Genomic DNA, 25,951 nt, shown 5'->3' on the forward strand with positions numbered 1-25,951 from the left:
TTCTAAAAATGTCTTCTACATCCTGACAGTTTTCATTCTGACCTGAGATCAGATTCTAAAAATGTCTTCTACATCCTGACAGTTTTCATTCTGACCTGAGATCAGATTCTAAAAATGTCAGTCGCTCTTCGATTTTTCAAAAATAGCAGACCTACAAGCTCGTAGATATGAGCTTGTAGATCTGCTATTTTTCAATAGCTAAAGCACGACATGATGCTAACACCAAAATGGGTTTTAAAAGGATCCCTCATGGCTAACAAGACAAATATGCCTTAAAACATTTATACTTGCCCTCTATTAACATTTACAACTACTAACATTTAAAAATTAAAACACCGTAAATATTTTATTTCTTTCATAAAAAGAGAATCTTTCACTCAATAAGAACTGCTGGACATATGAACACATGTCATGTGTCCATGTGTGCTCCAGCCCTATGGAATATACTGTATGGAATGCACGTGCTAATAAAACAAAGATATTTAAAATATTGCTTTGATGCTCATATTAACCTTAGGAAGTATTACCGGTAAGTTGTGTTTTTATTAGCATAATGCATTCCATACATTCCATAGTTCGCAGTTCCTATATTGAGTGACAGATTCTCTATTTATGAAAGAAATTAAATATTGAAGGTGTTTTTTATTGTTTTATTTTAGTCGTAGAGGGCCAAGTATAGTGTTCTAACTGGGCACATTTTGTCTTATTAGCCAGGGATCCTTTTAAATAGCAAGAGACAGTGCTGTTCCACTTCTCCTTAACCCATTCTGACCTGAGATCAGATTCTAAAAATGTCTGTTTGAAAATGACAGTTTTCTGAAAAAGCTATGTTTATATATCAGTCGTTCTTCGATTTTTCAAAAATAGCAGACCTACAAGCTCGTAGCGCGCCACTCGGTGGCGCGCTATGAGCTTGTAGATCTGCTATTTTTCAATAGCTAAAGCATAGCATAATAACACCAAAAGGGGTTCCCGCACAAAATGGTTTAAATTCCATTTGAGGGCTGCATACTGTACGCTCCAGATACCCAGAGCGACAGCAGTTTGTTCATACCTAGGGGTTGAGAATGCCGCCACAATAATGACCCATATATACAGTAGCTCACAGATGGAGTTTGAGAGCTAGCCTATAGTCAAGTGTCGACGCGGTGACCACATTCGCACGGCCCGACAACCACTCGGACACCTCAGGGCTAGTATAGGACTGGAACTCACCTCTTCTTTTTATGGCATAGGCAGGATCCACCGGGAGAAACTAGCCTCAGCTGCTGGACATGAGACTAATTAATTAGAGCGACAGAGAGAGAGAGAGAGAGAGGAGTGTGCGTGTGTGTGCGTCAATTTAACAAAGGTGCAGGCGATCAGAAATCAGCAGAGGGTGAGCTACGTTTGCGCTACTCTATGCCGAATTGAAGTGGACCTTTTTTTTCTCTCCCTGGAAAAAAAAAAAGTCTGGGTTTTCGAGGCTACAGGGCTAGTGGTTCTCAAACGCTGTCATGTCAAGGGCGCCCAAATCACACGCCCAAAGTGTATCCACCGCTGAAAATAGTTTGTGTCAGTGACCCCCCCCCCCCCTCACCCATGATACAAGATTTGTGTTGTTAACTTATTTTGAGTGGTGCGGCCACTCCAATGCACAGCAATGTGTGTCTCCCTGGCTAGCTGGCTGGCTGGGTCCGTACGGAAATAGTGCTTGTTGACCACCAAGTGTCACTGTTGCGCAGCCTAACACATACACATACACATACACATACACATACACATACACATACACATACACATACACACACGCACATAGAGAGAGGGGCCAAGGAGGAGTGCTTGTACAGTACAGTACTACAGCACGAGTACAGTACAGCACCACTCAGTTCAGACAGGTCAGATTCTTTTTTAGGTCTGCTATTTTTGAAAAATCGAAGAACGACTGACATAGAAACGTAGCTTTTTCAGAAAACTGTCAGGATGTAGAAGACATTTTTTTAATCTGATCTCAGGTCAGAATGGGTTAAGCCCAAAGCTTATTGATAACGGGTACTCAATAAGCTTGTTATCGGATTGTTTTCGGTTATCGGTTTTCGGGTATCGGTAAATACATTTTAGTCGACAAAATCAACTGTAGATTTAGTCGACTAAAATCTCATGATATTTAGTCGACTAAAACTAGACTAAGACTGAAACATTCCAGGTGACTAAAATGTGCTGCCAAAAACAACGCTGGTAGAGACGGCTCCCCTCCGCCATTTTCTATGGAGAGGATTTCAGCGTCGTATGTACGGACTTAAGGGTTTTCTAGGCCAGTGGTTCCCAAAGTGGGGTCCGGGGACCCCCAGAGGTCCTTGAGGGAGTTCCAGGGGGTCCCCAGCTAAATGATAGTTAGGAACCAAATGGACCATTATGGGTCTGTAACTCCCAGAGACAGAAATGCCATTAAATGGGGCTCCGTAGACTAATGCATGTCAAACTGGGGGTAGGTCCTTGAAATGAAACTGGTTGAGAATCACCGCTAGAGCCGTAAAAATCTTCTCTTATGGGGGGGGGGGGGTCCCTGGGATGTGTTTTCAAACGGGGATAATTAGTGTAAATGTGGGGGTACACGACTTGATAAAGTTTGGGAACCACTAGGCACTAGGCAGTGTACTGTATGTGTACGGAATTGCCAATTCTTCAGTACATTATATTTTCAGCGTTGAACGTAGGACAGCCCTTCTGGGGGGGGGGGGGGGGGGGGTTGACGCGGGGCCTAGGGGGAACATGTGACAACGATTGACTGGGCGACAGGGAATAAGTGTTGGCTAATTACCCAGGACTCCCTGCCAGAGGAGAAGGTCGTTCTGTGACACCCACGTCACGCACATGTAACCACACTGCAGGCTAGAGAGTGTTATTATAACTCATTCTGACCTGAGATCAGATTCTAAAAAAATGTCTGTTTTCTGAAAAAGCTATGTTTCTATGTCAGTCGATTTTTCAAAAATAGCAGACCTACAAGCTCGTAGCGCGCCACTCGGTGGCGCGCTATGAGCTTGTAGGTCTGACAGCACATTTTTGATTTAATATAGTTTTTTGTCATGGTCTCTTGAATAGTTTCCATTTTTAGTCACATTTTACTAGTCACCTTGGAATGTTTTAGTGTCAAGTCTAGTTTTAGTCGACTTGAATGTCATGTGGTTTTAGTCGACTAAATCTACAGTTGATTTAGTGTTTTATTATAGTCCCGGCAGCTTGTCTTGTTTACAATTTACAATTTAGGCATTTAGCAGACGCTCTTAATCCAGAGCGACTTACAATAAGCAAGAACAAAAGCATGGGAATACATCACAAAAAAGCATTTATCATAAAACATGCGTAAGCTAAGAAAGTAACAGTGGAATATCTATATTATGAGACTATACATATAAACTATATATATACTACTATGCTATACATATGTACTATGGCGTGCTATGACTATATACAATGCAATTATAGTGCCGTCTACATAACATGCTATAAGTCTGTATCAGATGCTATCTAAGTCTACAGAAATGGGGTTTGTCTTGTTGTTGACTGTCTGACTTTGTTTAAGTGGGAAATTTGCTATATAGTCTTTTTTTATTGGCCTGAAATATTGTCTATATAAGTATATATAGGCCTACTGTACTATTCATGAATCCACTTGCTGACCGGCTGTCAGCATTGAGCAATTTTTGTTAATAAGGGTTTATATGTGACCATACCATTAACATCCTACTGTACTGTATAAGGCAAGATTTTCACATTTTCATTATGCTTTATGAACTGTAGCGTGTGACATTGCAAAGTAGTGTGTTTTCATGATGCTGAATCCATTTCAAGCATTAGTTTTGCACAACAAAAAACACTCCTTGTGCTAAAAACGGCCAGAGCCACTTGCCCAAATGTGCCCAAACTCCCCGACCTCATCACATTTGTGATGATTGTCGGTACTCGGTATATACAGCGTTTTGAGGCAACACAAACATTAAATGCCATTGACAATGAAAGGAGAATTTACGTCACATGTGGACGAGCAAACCGGCTTTTCTAAACACACACACACACACACGCACACACACGCACACACACACACACACATATCTGACCACACACCCAAGAGATCGGGGCCTTGCAGTGAGCGAAGAGATTTCAATTGAAACAACAACAAAAAAAATCAAAAAAACAATGACTCCTCTGATTGGATGATTAGCTCCAGACGGTAAATGCAGGCTTTGTCACCATTGAGTCTCATGAAATGGAGACGTGTGTGTGTGTGTGTGTGTGTGTGCGTGTGTGTGTGTGTGTGTGTGTGTGCGTGTGTGTGTGTGTGTGTGTGTGAGAGAGAGAGAGAGAGAGAGAGAGAGAGAGAGATGATAGGGTGTCAGATAGCAGCATATTGCATGTTCCCTAGAGGCACCATGCTGGGGTCCTGAAGTCAGGAGGACCACAGCCCCTCAGTGTGGGAAGCTGCTTTTTATCTTAACAAACGATCAGGTGGGTGGCTGTGGGGTGGCTTTAACGTATGATCGCTCATGCAGGAGACATCCTCGCACGCATGCACACACACACACACACACACACGCACACACGTGCATTTATTGTGCGTGTTTGTTTCCATTCACATTTGGCTATTCACACACTGTATTATATATTCCTATTGTCTTCAGGCTCTCTCTACACAGCTGATATCCATCTGCCTAACGCACAGCGGCGGCAACGCGCATGTATAAATAGGAACACTCCTTTTGTGGCAGAGCATACACACCTGCGCATGTTCACGCACGCACACACACCCACACACACACGTGCACACACAGACACCCCCCCCCCCCTCGCTCTATACAGGGGTATAGCCGTGCATTGAATACAGTGTGAATCGCATTATTGCTGATGTATGGCTCTTGCCCCCGAGGCGCTTGCATGCAGTTCTGTTTTTCCTCATGGCCGGCGCTTTATCAAAGCGAGGGGAGAGAGATGAAACGTTGGGCAAAGGAGAGAACGAAAGGTAAAAGGTAAAAGGACGGCACAGGCTTTGTCTTCCATTGTTGACATTTAATCAGCCCCAGGTAGAGAGAGAGAGAGAGAGAGAGAGAGAGAGAGAGACACTCTCCTGGATACGAAATCACTCCCCGTGTAAAAAGGTACATTCCAGCACCTGTCCCTCCCTTATTTGCGGGCTTAAGTAAGGTAAAAATAGCTTTGCGATAGCGTGGCGTTTGCAGGTTTTTCGCCTGGGTTTTTGTGCTGTGCGGGAGGGAGGGAGCAGACAGACTGGGAGGTGGGGTTGCGGTTGGCAGAGTGCTGCACTAAGCATTTTATTTCCCCAGAATAATTAATGGGCAGCACTAACTCAGAGATGTTACCTGCAAATGGTGGCGCGGCAAACAATTAACCCATTCTGACCTGAGATCAGTTTCATACGAGGTTTCCACTGGACACACACTGGTCTGATGAACCCATTCTGACCTGAGATCAGATTCTAAAAAATGTCAGTCGTTCTTCGATTTTTCAAAAATAGCAGACCTACAAGCTCGTATCGCGCCACTCGGTGGCGCGATATGAGCTTGTAGATCTGCTATTTTTCAATAGCTAAAGCATAGCATGATGCCGACACCAAAATGGGTTCCCGTTCAGAATGGGTTTTAAGCCATTTCGACCCGAGGACGCGTCTGTGTCACCTTATAGCTTTTTAACCACATTATTTTAAACTTTTAGCTGTTGTCAAATTGCAGATCTTCGAGCTCGTAGCTTGTAGGTCTTCTATCTTTTGAAAAATTGTGAAAATGTGGCACAAATATTTAAATATATATTCGTTCACAGCGAAAGTTTTTTATTTTGCTTTTTTTTTTTTTTTTATATAACTTTTTATTGAGTTTTCTTTTGGGGTTCGCCCTGGAACTAAACATTTTGAGATGGGTGGTATGCGGCTAAAATACGTATAATTTTGGGGGTTGTTGTCATTCGAAGAAGTTTGAGAGCCATTGACCAACCAACCAACTGTCAGGATTCAGAAGACATTTGTAGAATCTGGTGTTAAGGTCTAAATGGGTTAAAATTCCCCTCACTGACAGACATGATGGTGTTTTTTTTCTTCTTCGTCTCTTCTCGACTCCAGCTCTAACCAGCTCTAACCAGCTCTAGCCTGCTCCTCCTCCTCAGTGTTGAATTCGTCGACTGAAACTATACGACGAAAAATGTCCGTTGAGGCGTCGACTACCTTTTTGTTTCACTGACGATAACTAAATGGAAACTAAATGTAAACTTAAGATATGAAGGCTAAGACTAAAAATGGCGACAATTTCGCCAACAAATAAAAACTAACGTCAAATGTTAGGAAGGGACTATAGTGGACAAGAGTATGAGTAAATGACACAAGTCATTTCACACTCGGTTGCATGTTGAGAATAGCCGATCTACAAGCACACAACGCATCGCAGCGCGACGCGTTGTGTGCTTGTAGATCGGCTATCCAAATCTGCCATTACGACGGCATCAAGGCCCACAAAAAATGCATTTAGTCGACTGTAGATTTAGTCGGCCAAAAATCGCATGACATTTTAGTCGACTGAAAATAGCCTCAACACTAAAGCATTTCAGGTGACTAGTACAATATGACTAAAACTAAATGGACATATCCCATTTTAGCTTTAGCTATTTAAAAATAGCAGATCTACAAGCTCATATCGCGCCACCGAGTGGCGCGCTACTAGCTTGTAGGTCTGCTATTTTTGAAAAATCGAAGAACGACTGACATAGAAACATAGCCTTTTCAGAAAACTGTCATTTTCAAACAGACATTTTTTTAATCTGATCTCAGGTCAGAATGGGTTAAAACATTGATTCAAAAGACTATGAAAAAGAAAAAATGAAATTTTGCTGCCAAAATCAACACTGCTCCCCCTCTCTCTCCCTCCCCCCCCTCCCCCCATCCCGCTTTTGCAGCGGCGACCGTCGAAGACTTCTCGGCGTCGTCCGTGACCCAGGCCGGCGGTGGCGGCGGCGTGTTCACCACCACCGCCGCCGCCGGGTCGTCCGTGGTGAAGGGCGGCGGGGGGGCGGGGCAGGCCAACGCCACGGCGGCGGGGGGGGCGGCCGACCCCCGCGACGGGAGAGACCCCTTCGAGGACAGCAGCCGCGGCGGTGGCGGCGGGACCGGCACGGCGGCGGGACCCACGGTGCCCGAGCTGCCCCCGCCCACGCCGCGGCGCTTCTGCGAGCCCACCAGGAGGCGCACCATCGACTGGCCCCAGACGCACAGCGGCTCCACCGTGGACCGGCCCTGCCCCAAAGGGACCAGAGGTAAGGCACTCACCTGGTCAAAACATCCAATTGACACTATAGGCTGAACGAATGCAACGGGAGCAAGTCTGACCCAACAACACTGCAGCAAATCGCCCCAAAACAGCCGATCTACAAGCATTCATGACAAGTGTAGATCAGAGATCCATCTGCATCTATGAGAAAAAGGGGGTATAATAAGTGGTTTACTCAACAAAAAAAGTGCTCATATCGGTACTCGGTATCGGCAAGCACTAAAACGTAAGTACTTGTACTCGGTCTGAAAAAAATGTTTTCGGGACAAACTCTAGTGTGTGTGTGTGTGTGCGTGTGCGTGTGCGTGGGTTGTTATAATTCATTTTCTCCCAGTGATAAGTGACTGTGACAGCTGTTAGCCATTGCTAGGTTACAGGTATAATAAGGCAAATAAATTGGAATGATATATATATATATATATATTTTTTTTAATAGAGACATTCAGTGTTATTGGAAGATATCCAGTATGCTTATGTAAGACAAAATGCAATAGACAGAGGAACATAATTGTGGACATTTCTCAGTAACCATAGTGATGGTTTTTTTTTTTAGCTAGTATATGAGAACAGCTACGGTATGGTGCAATAGCACACCCATATGTGAAATAAAAGTATAGCCTACCTAAACTTAGTTCCACCATAAACGTAATTAAAATAACTACCGTCAAAAAGTAAGACAACATTTTGAAATGTTTGCCGTACAGGCAATGGGCCTTATACGTACAGTATCTCGTAAACATATGTTTATTAGATATAAATGAGCGATAAATGTTATTTATTCATTTAATTAGCATACGCTATCTTAATGTAGACATGGGGGGAAAAAATACACAGTGGTGTTGTCACCGGCAGCGTGACACAATGCAATGTTCTAGGCACGCGTCTAGCACATGTTTACATTGTAAACAATTAAAAATGGCCCCCGCAGGGCATAGAGACACAGTAGTAGCGTTCTCCACTGCATGTCTGACACTTAAAGAGACATTTCTACCGCTGGAAGACACTGCAGTCACTCAATGTTATTAGTATAGATATCAGTAGCACAATTAGACATGGACATGGACCCAGACATAATATGTCTGGGTCCATGTCCATGTCTAATTGTGAAATAATGAAGTCTGTGTGTTTGTCAACGGTTTTTACTGGGTTGCTGAATTCCTACAATGCCCATAATGCTTTGGTGCACTTGTGGAGAGGTGTGCATGGAGGTGTGACTTTGTAGTCCAGGAAGGAAGTGAGACCACATGTTCATGACAGGTTTTTGGTCATGAACATGGCGTCATAACAAAAATACGTGTGTAATATTTTATATTACACACATAAAAACCCCTTTCTTGTGTCCTAAACATCATTAAAATAAGCTCTGGTTGCAAAAGGGGTTAAGTGGCCCTATAAAAAATGTCTTTGATGCAGTGACCGCAGAAACGGTTCAAGTTTAACTAAACCTACGTAGAATATTGTTGGTCAAATATGAATGAATGTTTTTTTCGTTTTTCCTTCAACTGAGGGAGTCGGACCGCTGTTTTCGGAATAATTCCAACCCAATTTAACACCCTGGTCCTAATTTAATATACAGTAACAGTACTGCTAGTTGTATTTCAACATTCTGATGTCAGCGAAAAACTGTCAGCAAGCCTAATTGGGGGAAATCTTAGACTTTGGGCAACGGTACATTTGGTAATGTACGTCAGGACTCACAAACCAGCCGGGCCGATGAAATCAACAACGCGTGACAACGGAAAGGATTTCCCTCAGCGGCTAAGACGTGGGAATACTGGACAACTCACCCCGGACGTTTTTCCTCCCGGAATTTTCACCAGTGAGGGGGATAACTTTGTCATTTGCTATTGGCTGTTTGTATTCTTTTTGGAAAAATATAAAGAGATACTCGAGTCCTGTGGAAAGGCTATATTATTTTACTTATATTGACCCTATAAACAATTTAGTATTATTTAGTATATGTAAGGTTTTGCCCACTCAAATGGTACCTCGTCAGATAATCCCCACATATCCTACAACAACTTCTGTGAACAGACTTCACTGTAGTAGCTTTTCATAAATTATATTTGTACATGTCTGCTGTCATGTTATAGTTATAGAAATTCAAAGTCCAGCCTCTCCCACCCCTCACTGGGGGAAATTCTGGGAGGACAACAGAAACGGGGCGAGTTGTCTTGTTACCAGACGTGGCACCCAATGGTCATTGTTACCACATTTTGACTTGACAACGGTGTCTGAATGTTATACCTTTGAAAACCCCCGTGGCGGAGACCGACAGGTCTGTCATAACATACAGGAGGAAGGAGGGCTACCGGCAGGATCAAACAGTCAATGTTTTGACTGTTTGGAAATGTTACCTACACACGAGTGTGATATGGTGGACAGGTGGTATTTCTATACATCTGAAAGGTATCTAATTGCCGTATAGAAGGTATAATAACTGTGAATTACAAACAACACAAAAAAAAAACAGTACAGTCTGTCCTTATAATATTAATATATATATATATAAATATATATAAATTAATATTTGCCTGTACAGTGGAATTTTATTACGCTGCAAAGCCGACTGGCTTTACACTGGCTTTTAAATAGTCTGTGCTGTTTGCCCAGTTATCGCGGCGCTCTAGAGGGGCCTGGATGAATGGGGAGGGATCAGCGGGCTATACAAAAAAATAAGTAGTTGTATCACAAGAAATCCTTTTGACATTCCATCCAGCTGACGTGTTGTGTTTCTTGTTTTTTTTTACTTAAATTTTTATTGATTTTTCAAGACAAAAAGACAGTAAACATACAGTACACACAACAACACCACAAACATACAAAAAAAAAAAACATTGTTACATTACATTTTTCTAGGCATTTACTATTGTTTCTCATTCCCCCATTGTCTGACGTGTTGTTTTGTGTCATTTTCTCGCAGGCATCGCCTCCTTCCTGTGCACCGTGGCGGCGACGTGGGGCTCCAGGGGACCCGACCTCAGCAACTGCACCTCCCACTGGGTGACTCAAGTCGCACAAAAGGTACGACGACGACGTGTCCATTCTGGAAGGAATAAAACCCCTCTGTGTTCACCGCCCTGCCCTGCCCTGCCCTGCCCCGCCCACTGACTGATGGCTTCGCTACCTAATATGAATAGAGATGGCATCCGAGTTCTCCTCCCATCCACTTGCATTAAGTTGCTCAAAAGCGCATGAGGTCGATTTCACTCCTCCTTCCGGGGGGTAGGAACAGAGTGCATTCTGGGATGGATTGCGATAGTTGTCTGGGCCCAAACACATGAACGCGCTGCCGTTGAACGTGCACGAACGTGCTGCCGTTGTGAACGTGCACAATGATAGTCAACGGACCAGTGCGTTCATGTGTTTGGGCCCACGCTGCAATACCATATTCGGCCACTATGTCCATTTGGCCTCAGGGTTTCCTCTGGGTGCCGTCTCTATTCATATATACTCTAAGGTTCACTAGCGTCTTAGTTCACTCAGTGGTGGAAGGAAAGTACTCAATTGTTTTACTTAATAAGTAAAAGTACCAATACTGCAATTTAGAACTACTTTGTTACAAGTAAAAGTACAGAATTGAAAATGTACTTGAGTACAAAAGTATCTGCAGGTACTAAAAGTAAAAGTACTCATATTGCAGAATGTCCCATTTTCCAGGTTCAAAATGTGTACAAAATCTATTGAAAATAGCAGATCTGCAAGCTCACAATGCGACGCATTGTGAGCTTGCAGATCTGCTATTTTCAAATGGCCAAAATGTATAGGGTTGAAGTGGTTACTGTATGTTTTCTAATCACAATTAAAATCTCCAAAGTAACTAGCAACTAAAGTTAAACTAAAGTCAAATAATTGTGGAGGAGTAAAAGTACAAATTGTGGCTCTGAGATGTATTGGAGTAAAAGTACTGGGAATTGGAAATATTCAAGTAAAGTACAAATACCTCAAAATTGTACTTAAGTACAGTACTTAAGTAGAAGTAGAAGTACTTGGTAGAAGTACTTGGTTACTTTCCACCACTGAGTTCACTGAGGTGTCTTATTGAACCAACGCTATTGATTATAAACCAACAGACAGTAGTTACCACCTCCACACTGTAGGACGAAGAACATTCTGTCATATCTGATTATAAACCAACATACAGTAGTTACCACCTCCACACTGTATATGAAGAACAGTCTGTCATATCTGATTATAAACCAACAGACAGTAGTTACCACCTCCACACTGTAGGACGAAGAACAGTCTGATTATAAACCAACAGACAGTAGTTACCACCTCCACACTGTATATGAAGAACAGTCTGTCATATCTGATTATAAACCAACAGACAGTAGTTACCACCTCCACACTGTAGGACGAAGAACAGTCTGTCATATCTGATTATAAACCAACATACAGTAGTTACCACCTCCACACTGTAGGACGAAGAACAGTCTGTCATATCTGATTATAAACCAACATACAGTAGTTACCACCTCCACACTGTAGGACGAAGAACAGTCTGTCATATCTGATTATAAACCAACATACAGTAGTTACCACCTCCACACTGTAGGATGAAGAACAGTCTGTCATATCTGATTATAAACCAACATACAGTAGTTACCACCTCCACACTGTAGGACGAAGAACAGTCTGTCATATCTGATTATAAACCAACAGACAGTAGTTACCACCTCCACACTGTAGGATGAAGAACAGTCTGTCATATCTGATTATAAACCAACATACAGTAGTTACCACCTCCACACTGTAGGACGAAGAACAGTCTGTCATATCTGATTATAAACCAACATACAGTAGTTACCACCTCCACACTGTAGGATGAAGAACAGTCTGTCATATCTGATTATAAACCAACATACAGTAGTTACCACCTCCACACTGTAGGATGAAGAACAGTCTGTCATATCTGATTTTAAACCAACATACAGTAGTTACCACCTCCACACTGTAGGATGAAGAACAGTCTGTCATATCTGATTATAAACCAACATACAGTAGTTACCACCTCCACACTGTAGGACGAAGAACAGTCTGTCATATCTGATTATAAACCAACAGACAGTAGTTACCACCTCCACACTGTAGGACGAAGAACAGTCTGTCATATCTGATTATAAACCAACATACAGTAGTTACCACCTCCACACTGTAGGATGAAGAACAGTCTGTCATATCTGATTATAAACCAACATACAGTAGTTACCACCTCCACACTGTAGGACGAAGAACAGTCTGTCATATCTGATTATAAACCAACATACAGTAGTTACCACCTCCACACTGTAGGACGAAGAACAGTCTGTCATATCTGATTATAAACCAACATACAGTAGTTACCACCTCCACACTGTAGGATGAAGAACAGTCTGTCATATCTGATTATAAACCAACATACAGTAGTTACCACCTCCACACTGTAGGACGAAGAACAGTCTGTCATATCTGATTATAAACCAACATACAGTAGTTACCACCTCCACACTGTAGGATGAAGAACAGTCTGTCATATCTGATTATAAACCAACATACAGTAGTTACCACCTCCACACTGTAGGACGAAGAACAGTCTGTCATATCTGATTATAAACCAACATACAGTAGTTACCACCTCCACACTGTAGGACGAAGAACAGTCTGTCATATCTGATTATAAACCAACATACAGTAGTTACCACCTCCACACTGTAGGACGAAGAACAGTCTGTCATATCTGATTATAAACCAACATACAGTAGTTACCACCTCCACACTGTAGGACGAAGAACAGTCTGTCATATCTGATTATAAACCAACATACAGTAGTTACCACCTCCACACTGTAGGACGAAGAACAGTCTGTCATATCTGATTATAAACCAACATACAGTAGTTACCACCTCCACACTGTAGGATGAAGAACAGTCTGTCATATCTGATTATAAACCAACATACAGTAGTTACCACCTCCACACTGTAGGATGAAGAACAGTCTGTCATATCTGATTTTAAACCAACATACAGTAGTTACCACCTCCACACTGTAGGACGAAGAACAGTCTGATTATAAACCAACATACAGTAGTTACCACCTCCACACTGTAGGATGAAGAACAGTCTGTCATATCTGATTATAAACCAACATACAGTAGTTACCACCTCCACACTGTAGGATGAAGAACAGTCTGTCATATCTGATTATAAACCAACATACAGTAGTTACCACCTCCACACTGTAGGACGAAGAACAGTCTGTCATATCTGATTATAAACCAACATACAGTAGTTACCACCTCCACACTGTAGGATGAAGAACAGTCTGTCATATCTGATTATAAACCAACATACAGTAGTTACCACCTCCACACTGTAGGATGAAGAACAGTCTGTCATATCTGATTATAAACCAACATACAGTAGTTACCACCTCCACACTGTAGGATGAAGAACAGTCTGTCATATCTGATTATAAACCAACATACAGTAGTTACCACCTCCACACTGTAGGATGAAGAACAGTCTGTCATATCTGATTATAAACCAACAGACAGTAGTTACCACCTCCACACTGTAGGATGAAGAACAGTCTGTCATATCTGATTATAAACCAACAGACAGTAGTTACCACCTCCACACTGTAGGATGAAGAACAGTCTGTCATATCTGATTATAAACCAACATACAGTAGTTACCACCTCCACACTGTAGGATGAAGAACAGTCTGTCATATCTGATTATAAACCAACATACAGTAGTTACCACCTCCACACTGTAGGACGAAGAACAGTCTGTCATATCTGATTATAAACCAACATACAGTAGTTACCACCTCCACACTGTAGGATGAAGAACAGTCTGTCATATCTGATTATAAACCAACAGACAGTAGTTACCACCTCCACACTGTAGGATGAAGAACAGTCTGTCATATCTGATTATAAACCAACATACAGTAGTTACCACCTCCACACTGTAGGACGAAGAACAGTCTGTCATATCTGATTATAAACCAACAGACAGTAGTTACCACCTCCACACTGTAGGATGAAGAACAGTCTGTCATATCTGATTATAAACCAACAGACAGTAGTTACCACCTCCACACTGTAGGATGAAGAACAGTCTGTCATATCTGGCCTTGTTCCTGTTGGCCAGTGTTGAGTTTGGCAGCAAATTTAGATTTGAGTTTTTTTTTTCGTTTTTTTGTCATAGTCTCTTGAATAGTTTCAATTTCGTTTTTTTTAGTCACATTTTAGTCCCCTGGAATGGTATAGTGTTAGTCTAGTTTTAGTCGGCAGGTGATTTGGTCGACTAAGATGTACTTTGGCCTCGACGCCGTCGTAATGGCTGATGGTAAACAGCTTGCAGTGTTGATTTTGAGCGCACATTTAGATTGTAATTCTGTCATGTTGTCATTTAGTTTGAGTCACCTGGAATGTTTTAGCGTTAGTCTGGTTTCAGTCGACTACAGAATCATAAGATTGTAGTTGACTAAGTCTACAAGTGACTTAGTCGACTTAAGTGTTATTGGAAGATATTTTGGCGGGCCTTAATGCCGTAGTAATGGCTGATTTTACACACGATCTACAAGCTCTGCTGTTTTCAGCATGCAACCAAGTGTAAAATATGACTTTTGTCTTTGTCTTTTACTTCTACTATAGATCTCTTGCCCATGTCTTCCTAACATTTTAGTCCGGTTTTTATATGTCGACGAAACCGTCAACATATTTAGCCTTCGTTTTAGTCATCGTAGCTTAACCCATTTTGAGCCGGGAACCCCTTTTGGTGTTTTATAAACATGTTATAATTTAGCTATTGAAAAATAGCAAACCTACAAGCTCATAGCGCGCCACCGAGTGGCGCGCTACGAGCTTGTAGGTTTGCTATTTTTGAAAAACCGTGGAAATATTTATCATTTAGTTTCCATTTATAGTTTTGGTCAGTGAAAAAAGGCAGTCGACGAACATATTGAAAAATAGCAGATCTACAAGCTCATAGCGCGCCACCGAGTGGCGCGCTACGAGCTTGTAGGTTTGCTATTTTTAAAAAATCGTGAAAATATTTATCATTTAGTTTCCATTTATAGTTTTGGTCAGTGAAAAAAGGCAGTCGACGAACATTCGGACATTCCCCATCACGGTTCACGTCGACAACATCAACAGTGACCTTTGACCCAGCCCTCCCCCTGATCCTCGTCCCCCCTCGTCCCCCCCCCTTCTAGATCCGTAGCGGTGAGAACGCCGCTAACCTCGCCAACGAGCTGGCGCGCCACACGCAGGGCCCGGTGTTCGCCGGGGACGTCAGCTCGTCGGTGCGCCTCATGGAGCAGCTGGTGGACATCCTGGACGCTCAGCTGCAGGAGCTCCGGCCCAGCGAGAAGGACTCGGCCGGACGCAGCTTCAACAAGGTATACGCCCCCCCCCCCAACACACACACACACACACACACACACACAGTCACACACACATCCAAAACAACACTTTGCTCTCTAATTGTGGCCTCTCGTTTAACTCGGCTGCTCCGACCTCGTGACACCACACTGGTTGTGACATTCATTAGAAGGACCCCTTACTGTGTTACATGTTGCGCGGACACGCACGCACGCGGCCACACACACACACACACACATAGCAGCTCTCTCTGGTAATTACTGGGCTTTAGAATCACTGCCTCGTCCTGGCAGTTTGTGGAACCTAACGGAGCTAATGGCCATGAGCCCCCCCTGCCAGCACAAAGAATAACTTCAGTACTTGGCACAGGCATAGAGCCCCTCCCCCCCGGAGCTCTTATGAGAGAAATGAGCAAGCCCTGAGACCTAGAAGTGATACTTGAATCCTGATCATCAATTCTTTTTTTTTTCCTGGTGTAAACAAGTTGAGCAAAAAACAACACCATCATGGGGGTCGTGTGTGTGTGTGTGTGTGTGTGTGTGTGTGTGTGTGTGTGTGTGTGTGTGTGTGTGCGCGTGTGCGTGCGTGCGTGCACAAAGCTAGCCTCTCATTACTTACTTTCCCATGGATAGGACCATACTTCGCAAAAGCAAAGCTCTGCTATTTTTTTGGAAGAGTTTTTACTTTTTTTTCTTTCTTTTTTTTTTTACAAAAATAGGGATGCCAGGTTGAATGTGGTCTCGCATATAGCCAGACAATCAAGAGATGTCTCATATCTACAGCGATATGTCTGTCTGGGGAAATCTAAACTCATTGGAATGGACGGGCCGAGGGCCCAGGGCCTTCTCCCTTCCAATTCCCCCCCCCCTCCACTTTGAACACCCTGTAGTGCCGTGCCACTGTTTGCACTATAAGAGCTAACTGATTGCTTAGATGAACAGCCAATACATGTTACAATGTATTAGGCACCGGGCATGGAAACAACCAGCAGGCATGTGATTGTTGTCAAACGGCATTGCCCTCCCAAACGTATATACCGCCGTTTAAGCGTGTTAAAAGCATTCACACTCATGTCATATACCACACGCAAACACAGTCGTACGACAAAATATAAATCTTTTAGTTTTCCACCACTGACAAACATATTAGTATAGCGCTCGCCGGCCAGAGCCCCTGACATAGGAGCTATTGTTCCAACTTGTCTCGATCCAGAGGGAGAACGAGTGGGTCTTCTGTGGGTTTGTTGTGCAAGAGGAGAGTGAGCTGCTGCTAGCCAAAAAAAAACAAACAAGAGTTTGGTTGTGTGGGGGGGAAAAAAAACAATTTCATGTGATTTATTTATTTGCTGCTATACTGTTGTTTTTTTTTGCTCTGTGGATGCAGTCCAGAGCTCATGGCACAAAATGTCTGGGTCTCCATTTCATGAAATACAAAATGAACCCAATCGAGCTTTTTTGTTTATCGCCTCAGATGTGTTTTTTTTAAAGCGTCGCTAAATGCAGAGCAGTGAAATCTAGTGTCAGCATTCCCCCCCCCCCCCCGTCCACAGCACTGTGTGCGTCTCCGCCGAGCCCCCAGCCCCTAACTAACGCCTGTGTTGATTTTAGTTTCAGTCATAGTCTCTTGGTATTTAATTTATATTTAGTCACATTTTAGTCGCCGGGTATGTCTTAGTGTTAGTCTAGTTTTAGTCGACTAAATCTAAAATGTATTTTGGCGGGCCTTGATGGCGTCGTAATGGCTGATTTTACACTTGATCTACAAGCTCACAACGCGTCGCTTGTGAGCTTGTAGATCGGCTATTTTCAGCATGCAGCCAAGCGTAAAATGACTTATACTGGATCTCTTGTCCACCTGTCCCTTCCTAACATTGTAGTCATTTGTTGACAAAATTGTCAACATATTTAGTCTTAGTTTTAGTCGTCGTAGCTTAGTTTCCATTTAATGTTCGTCAGTGAAAAAAAGGTAGTCGACGAACATTTCTTTGTCGCGGTTTTAGTCGACGAAATCAACACTGAAAACGAACGCCCTCCGTTCTCTAACCCGTGTGCATTTCAAACACATGTACAGTACGTGCTGCCGTACTGTAGTCTCACGCAGCCAGACGACCGCTCCACAACCTCCCAATGCTATATAGCCCATTCTGACCTGAGATCAGATTCTAAAAATGTATTCTACGTCAGTCACTCTTCGATTTTTCTAAAATAGCAGACCTACAAGCTCTTAGCGCGCCACTCGGTGGCGCGCTATGAGCTTGTAGATCTGCTATTTTTCAATAGCTAAAGCATAACATAGTGCTAACACCAAAATGAGTCCCCGCCCAGAATGGGATAGAGTCTGGAACTACACCGCCCGCCCAGTCTGAGCAAGGAAGCTGCCATTTCCGTTCACAAAAAATATACTTTAAAATATCTTTAGAGCTTATTTTGTTTATTTCAATTCATTCGAAGCAACAACGCTATACATAATGCTTAGAGGAGGCTCCACTTCCGCTTCATGTTTTACTCAGCGACAGAGCTTCCGTTGCTCCAGACTGTGTAACGACGTTAAGCGTTTGGAAATGTGCGAGAGAGTGGCGACAGTCTGGGCAACGCCAGACTATTAGTGCTGCCACAATATTTCAAGATCACATTTCATCGACCTCTCTCTCGTGTGTAAGAACCCTTCTTTCCCCCCCCCCCTGCTATTTCTAATTCTCCTGGATGTGTGGCGGTAAGTCGTTGTGTGATATAATAATGGCCTCCTTGTTAATCTCTTTCCTCCCGCAATCTCTCCTTTTGCTCCCCCATAACGGATGATTGTGTTATTCTTCGTCTTTTGTGTGCGGGAAAAAGCTTCAAAAGAGAGAGAAGACTTGCAGGGCGTATATGAAGGTATAAGTAATAGGTTGATAAGATGCTTTAATCCCCCCCTCTCGTTCCTCACTGCTTGCCACAAGCAGCATGCAGTCATTGTCTGTCTGTGAGTGTGTTTCTTTGTTTGCGTTGCTTTTGTTGTGTGCCTCGTGACCTGTTCGCACACGCAGAGCCACCACCGTTCCTTCTCTATATACACCTCCAATCACAGTCAAATCCTCAGTGTCAGTGTGTAACCCTAGGATCAAAAATTATACCTGATTTAGGCCACGGTCCCCCTATTTATTGGCATTTCTATCTCTGGGACCCCCAATGTATGTTGTGAAAGTCAAAGTCAATTTGACTCTAACCCTGACGGGTCCATTTTGGTTCCATTTGTACACTCTCTGAGTTGCAGACCGATAAGGGTCCATTTGGTGTGTGTGTGTGTGACTGTGTGTGTGTGTGTGTGTGTGTGTGTCCTGTAACTCCCTAAATGACCCTTTGGGACCCCACTTTGGGAAGCACTGTCATAGAGGCCTTTTAGCATGGATGTGAACACAGGACAGGACTTGCCCTTTGGTGTTGCCTTCAGGACGACATGGTTGAAAGGCCACTTCACCTTGACTTAGAGAGTAACACACGTTGACACTGGTATGGTCCTTTAACCCGTTCAAACCCGGGGAAAGCCCACCTGTGTGTCGTTTTCAATTTGACCCCACTTTTAACCCATTCTGACCTGAGATCAGATTCTAAAACAAATGTCTGTTTGAAAATGACAGTTTTCTGAAAAGGCTATGTTTCTATGTCAGTCAAAAATAGCAGACCTGCTATTTTTAAATAGCTAAAGCAACAGATAACTAAAATCTTTGCTTCTGTCTGTCCCTGGAACAATATATTTTGAGCTTGGTCTAAAATGGGTTAATTAAATGAACACTGAGGATCTTGCTGTGTACATACAGTAATGCTGCCCATTAGGCTGTCAAATCTGCACCATTTATTTCCACAGAAATCATGATTGATGCCTCCTCTCGTCTTATGCATCCGTGCAACAACCCTGTCTTTATATATATGTATATATAATGCATAACCGTTTGCACCCACACGGCAAACTTTAGTTTTTTCTTTCTGAAATACCTCTCTCTCTCTCTCTCTCTCTCTCCTCCTTGTCTTCCTCCCCCACCTCTCTCCATCTCTCCTGCCTGCTCTGTGTGTGTCGTTATGAGTAATTGCCTTCCCACGGTCATAATTGCACCTCCCCTGTCAACCCAGAAGTGTGATCAAAGTGGCAGTGGACCGAGTTTTCACTTGCTTACATTTTCTTTTGTACAATTCGTTGGCAAAAAAAAAAGGAAAAAGAAAAAGTGTCTTTCTTCCATTTGTCTTCTTTGCATTTTTTTCCTCCGTTCTTTCTTTCATCTGTAGGGATTTAATTTCAGATTCCATTAACCGATTTTGACCTGAGATCAGATTCTAAAAAATGTCTTCTACATCCTGACAGTTTTCTAGAAAAAGCCATGTTTCTATGTCAGTCGTTCTTCGACTTTTCAAAAATAGCAGACCTACAAGCTCGTAGCGCGCCACTCTGTGGCGCGCTATGAGCTTGTAGATCTGCTATAGCTAAAGCATAGCATAATGCTAACACCAAAAGGGGGTCCCCGCCTAAAATGGGTTAATGTGTTCCATAACTCCAATCAGGGTTTTCCATTCCTCGTTTTCACCACCAACCAACCAACCTCCTCCCCTAGCTGTCTCCTCTGCCTGCCGCGTGTGACACTTTTATTGCTCGACACAATGAGCTCATTCTAGCCCCGAAAGACAATGTAATGCGTCTGTGGTGTAAACATAATAAAGTGCCGACCTTTAGCACGGAACGAATAACCACGTCTATCATATTTTAGCGTGTGTGCGCTCCGTCGTGTGGTGTCTGGGGGGGGGGGAGGAGGCTTCACCGTGAGTTTATAGGGCTTTTTTTCTGTGTGTGTGTGTGTACTGACGTCTTATTTTCCTGTGAGAATTAGGGGGGGGGGGGGGACCCCCACAAACCCCCCCCCCCCCCCCAGTTGATTTAGAACGCTCTGGTCTTTTTTTACATCACCATACATCACGTTGTGTGCCGGTGCCGGTGCTCGTTGGAAACCCAGGCTGTAGCCCAACCACCCAAAGGGCTTCGTATATCGTGTGTAGTCGTAGTAGAGGCCCTCTACAGTATAATGCTCATTCCTCCGAGCTCCTCTTCCTCTTCTTCTTCAACCACACTAGCGCTCAGCGACCGCACCGTGCATGCAATAGCATTCCTGCAGCCAGCCAGCCGTATAGGGAGCTTCCACTCTCTGGTATAACGACACCCCCTGTGATTTGTAGAGTGGTGTGGTGTGACCTCCTCCTCCACCCAGAGCCCCGGGAATTAGAGAGGGATTTTGATCAGAACACACGGCCTTTTCGGCACGACGCAAATTAGAGACAGGGGGAGGCTCTCTCTCTCTCTCTCTCTCTCTCTCTCTCTCCCTTTTCCTTTAGGATTGTGCGTGTGCTATACAAAGATGCCCCCCTGGGGGGGGGGGGGGGGGCACCATTTATTTTGTTGTCTGGGAGTAATGGCTCTGGCCCCCTGTAATCAACAGTGGTGGGGAAAAAGTACTCAAATGTTTTACTCAAGTAGTCCCCTATTCAAAATGTACTCAAGTAAGAGTACAAAAGTGTCGTCCTCAAAATGTACTTAAAGTACTGAAAGCCAGGTAAAGTAGTTCTCATAATGTTCAAAATGTGTACAAAATCTTTTGAAAATAGCCGATCGACAAGCTCTTAACGCGTCGCCAGCGTGACGCGTTGTGAGCTTGTAGATCTGCTAGTTTCAAATCAGGTTGAAGTGATATAATAATGTACGTTTCCTAAGATCTCCAAAGTAACTATAGTAACTGAAGTTTTCAAATAAACTGTAGTGGAGTAAAAGTACACATTTTTGTAAGAAGTGAAAAGTAGAAGTAGAGTAGAAAGTAAAAAGTATTGGAAATTGGAAATACTTGGAAGTACAAATACCTACAGTACTTGAGGCAATGTAACTCATGTTACTTCTACACCACTGGTGGTAACTAATCAACGCTAATATCCACTGGCTCCCACCCCCCCTCCCCCCCCCCCCCGCGGTCTGGACTGTAGAGATGCCTTCAGTCCATGTCTATGAATATATTTCATATATATATTTTAGAATCTGATCTCGGGTCAGAATGGGATAGACATGGACACTGATGGCCTGACGACGCTATCCTGTCTGGATCCAGTCCCTCCAAGGCTGTGTGCTTAAATGGATAGTTCACCATTTTTGACCATAAAGGACAACTTTAATTTTTTTCAACCAAGGTTCATGTTTTAGGTTGTTATTAGAGAAAGTAAAAGATGAGTGTTCATTTTTCTTCATTTGCTGCTTTCTTTCGTTTTAGGGATTTTAGCTGTTTTTGACAGGGGGGCGGGGGCATTCGAGCATGGGGCTAAATATGTATTTCTTTACAAAATGTTATAGCGATTAATTTATTCTTTACTATAGTCCTAATAAACCCCAAGAAATTACATCTGGCCACAAAAGATCACAGGATCTAGTCTACTGAATGTGTCAAACTGACATATTGAGCCTATGACACACAGTGTAGTAGTCTACCTTCACATTCAGTAGATCCTGTGAACTTCTGTGGCCAGATCAAATTTCTTGGGGTCTAGTAGGACTATAGTAAATATTAAAAAAATAAATCGCTATAAAATTTTGGAAAGAAATACATATTTAGCCTCGTGCTCGAATGCCCCCGCCCCCCTGTCAAAAACTGCTAAAATCCCTAAAACGAAAGAAAGCAGCAAATGCAAAGAAAATTACACTCACCTTTTACTTTCTCTAATAATAACCTAAAACATGAACCTTGGTTGAAAAAAACTAAAGTTGTCCTTTAAGTTGTATGAAATACTTTCCAATCAGCGCCGGGATTTCTTTCAAAATAGCAGCTCGGGGTGCCGCGCAGATATGGCAGCTTTTACTCTGAAAGCCTAACTAACGTAATACAAATTACGTTAGTTTTGTGAATTAATTTACTTTTAATGCGTGGCCACCAGTGCCCCCCCCCCCCCCCCCCCCTCCACAAAATGACCGGAACTTACTTAATATGTCACCAAAACCAGAGCAGAACTCCCACCACGGGACTCTGGGAATCAATGAATACAGTTGCAACCACTACTGTATATTAATGGCAAGTATTGCATACAGCTAAAACTCAATCCATGTTACATTAGAAACGCTGTGCGGGTGCCAGAGATATGGGACAAATGAAAGAATAAATATATATATATATATTTTTTAAATTCATTTCTTTTAAATAACGTAACTTTACGTCTTGGCTATCCCTTTAATGTCAGCTGGAGTGGTTTACATGTGGTGGTAAATCACAGATAAGTTGTGACTTCCCACCGCGTCCTCGTTATTCCCAGACAAAAAAAAAAACGGGTTAATTCCTTTCCATGGTCAATAATTGGTGTTTTGGATAATCGCAGCTGTGACTAATTGATACAGTGAGGCCTTGCTGCGGTTAATTACCGTCATTGTGAAAGAGGGGGCCTTGCTTGTTGGGGTTTAATGGCACCTATGGTTAAATTGTCACGCTGAGTGAGCACACCTTGGGCTGGCATTATGGGTGTGATGTCATTTTACGGCTGTCTGTTTCGCCAGGGTACAGTACGTCACTGTCAGTACAAGTACAATGTTGAGATATTTGTACTTTTGTACAAAATGTACTCCAATTTGGCAATTTCCAGTACTTTTTTACTTGTACTCCACTACATCTCGGAGGCAAATATTGTACTTTTACTCCACTACATTTATTTGAAAACTTTAGTTACTAAGTTACTTTGTAGGTTTTGATTATAATTACAACACAATAGCATGCACATTAAACACTTCAGCCCTATACATTTTAGAACATTTGAAAATAGCAGAGCTTACAAGCATTGCGAGCTTGTAGATCTTTTATTTTCAAACTGTTTTCTTTTCTGACATTTGACATTTTGAAATGGGACATTCTGCATAATGAGTACTTTTTACTTTTGGTACGTTAACACATTCTGACCTGAGATCAGATTCATACGAGGTTTCCACTGGACACACACTGGTCTGATTAACCCATTCTGACCTGAGATCAGATTCTAAAAATGTCAGTCGTTCTTCGATTTTTCAAAAATAGCAGACCTACAAGCTCTATGAGCTTGTAGATCTGCTATTTTTCAATAGCTAAAGCATAACATGATGCTAACACCAAAATGTACTTCTACATTGCAGTATTGGTCCTTTTACTTCAGTAAAACATTGTGAGTAGTTTTTTTCCACCAGCGGTCAGTGCTGCTACTGTTAACAGTATGCTACGGCAGACAGAGGCCATGAACCCTGCCCCCTCCCCGGCTGGGTCAAAGGAAACTATTGTTTTATCTGCATTATCATACTTTCCTTGTATGGGTTTTATACTGGAATGTTTTGCTTACTTACTGCTTATCAGAAACCAGGAAATGAAAGGATTGCCTTTGAAAACAAGCAGAATTTATCCCCATTCTTGACTCGACAGACTGCTGCTCAGACGAGGGCTATAATGCCCCAGTCCCTCCCTCCCCCTCCCTCCCAGGAAAACAGTGTGCCACATGCCATTATGGGAAAGATCCTGTTGTGGAATAAAGACTATTGTTAGGGAAGATAAATGCTCATTGGAAAATTGTTGCCCTCAAGAAAAAGGAAGTGTTCTAATGCCACCGTAGACGGCTCCATTCTGGTGTGTTTCTCCGTCCCTTTAGCTCAGGTCCTTTTGAGTCCTACATTTTATATTCTCCTTAAACCCATTTTTTATTTCAAATTATTGTCGTCGTTCGTCTTGCATGGTGGTAAATATAATTTGCAGCCCATTCCCATTGTAAAATTGTAAAAAAAATTTTTTGCAAATGCTGTGTCTACACTGTGTCTGCACTTCTTCAAAATGCTTTTACAGAGTGCATCGCAATGTTTTTATGAACAGGCGGGGGGGAGAGAAAAGAAGAAGAACCCCCCCCCCCAAAAACAATAAGTTGACATTTCACTTGTCTCCATGGATACAGGCAATCGTAGACACCGTGGACAACCTCCTGAGGCCAGAAGCCCTTAAATCCTGGGAAGACATGAATTCCACGGAGCAGACGCACGCTGCCACCATGTTACTGGATACCTTGGAGGAAGGGGCGTTCGTCCTCGCAGACAACCTGATCGAGCCAGCTGTAGTGAAAGTACCCGCGGAGAACATCAGTAAGTCCCCCTTCCATCAAAATATGAAGCCAAAGAAAAACAGAAAGATACCAGCTGCTATAGGCCCTGTTTTGGTGCAATGCCTGTGTTTTTTTTGGGGGGGGGGCTTTGACATTGAGTTATTTAATGTTTTACTATGGTTGGTTATGTGGGAGGGAATAAGTTCAACATTCAAAAGCCATTCTGTTTAAGCCTACTGTGAAAGCCCCCTAGGCACTGCTCTGTGGGCTTATTCATTCTACGCGGATGAAACAAAAAAAACACAGGACAGCTTTTCTCTTCAAGGAGAGAGAAAGGTGTATTTTCTTTTTTTTGAAAGGACCCTTAAACTCAGCTGATGTCACAGCTCGACGTGAGCTGCAGCTAATGTGTCCTCCATGGGCAGTTTATTAGCAACGTGATCTCGTTCATTTGAGGCAGCGTTTTTACAGCGAACAGTCACATTTCTGCCTTTTTGTTTCCATGGTTATGATCTCCCCTACTTCATTGATTTCTAATCTATTCCTTGCGTAGTTAAGCATTCCTATTATTGAATGTGAATGTGCTGGAAGATGAACTCTCCAGACCCCGGGGGGGGGACGACGACGCCGACACAAAGAAACCAATTGAAAAGTATTGTTCTGTTTACACAGCCCCCTGTATCTGTTCTCTCCAAAATGCCTTTTTATTTGATCATAGTTAGTTAAGCTGATGAAGACTCAACTGCTGTACGTGTCAGTGCATCGTTGCGCTGATTAATATGTTATGTAATATGCACTACATTTGCTAGTTAATCACTGTTGTTGTACTGGCACTTTTCATGAGGTTTTTTACAAGATGTGCCACCCAGTGCCACCCACGCATCTTTAGTCTTTAGCGACTCGCCTGACGAGACTGCCCCGTGTGCCTCGCCTGACGAGCTGGGTGTGGGAGCGTGTGCTTTAAAATGATCCCCGCTCCTAACCCACTCAGGACGGGAACCCCTTTTGGTGTTTTAACGTTTAAGCATTATGTTGTACCTTAGCTATTGAAATAGCTCATAGCTACGAGCTATTTTTGAAAAATCGTGAAAATGTGGCGCAAATCGCTGAATATATATACTTTCAGAGTTTTTTAACTCAAATCTTTGCTTCTGAGAATGGGGGGGGGGTGTCCGTG

General features: G+C 42.9%; 1 protein-coding gene across 1 annotated transcript in view; it reads left to right on the forward strand.

Annotated features, from left to right (window-relative positions):
- Positions 1-25,951, forward strand: part of LOC310871136 (adhesion G protein-coupled receptor L2-like) — a 142,016-nt gene that overhangs the window by 75,472 nt on the left and 40,593 nt on the right. Inside the window, 4 exon segments of the mRNA XM_083782625.1 lie at positions 6,937-7,293; positions 10,231-10,331; positions 15,514-15,699; positions 24,631-24,814. Of these exon segments, the coding sequence (XP_083638751.1) occupies positions 6,937-7,293; positions 10,231-10,331; positions 15,514-15,699; positions 24,631-24,814 (828 nt within the window).

This window comes from Protomyctophum parallelum, assembly GCF_964188405.1.
Source record: "Protomyctophum parallelum genome assembly, chromosome: 14".
NCBI lineage: Eukaryota > Metazoa > Chordata > Actinopteri > Myctophiformes > Myctophidae > Protomyctophum > Protomyctophum parallelum.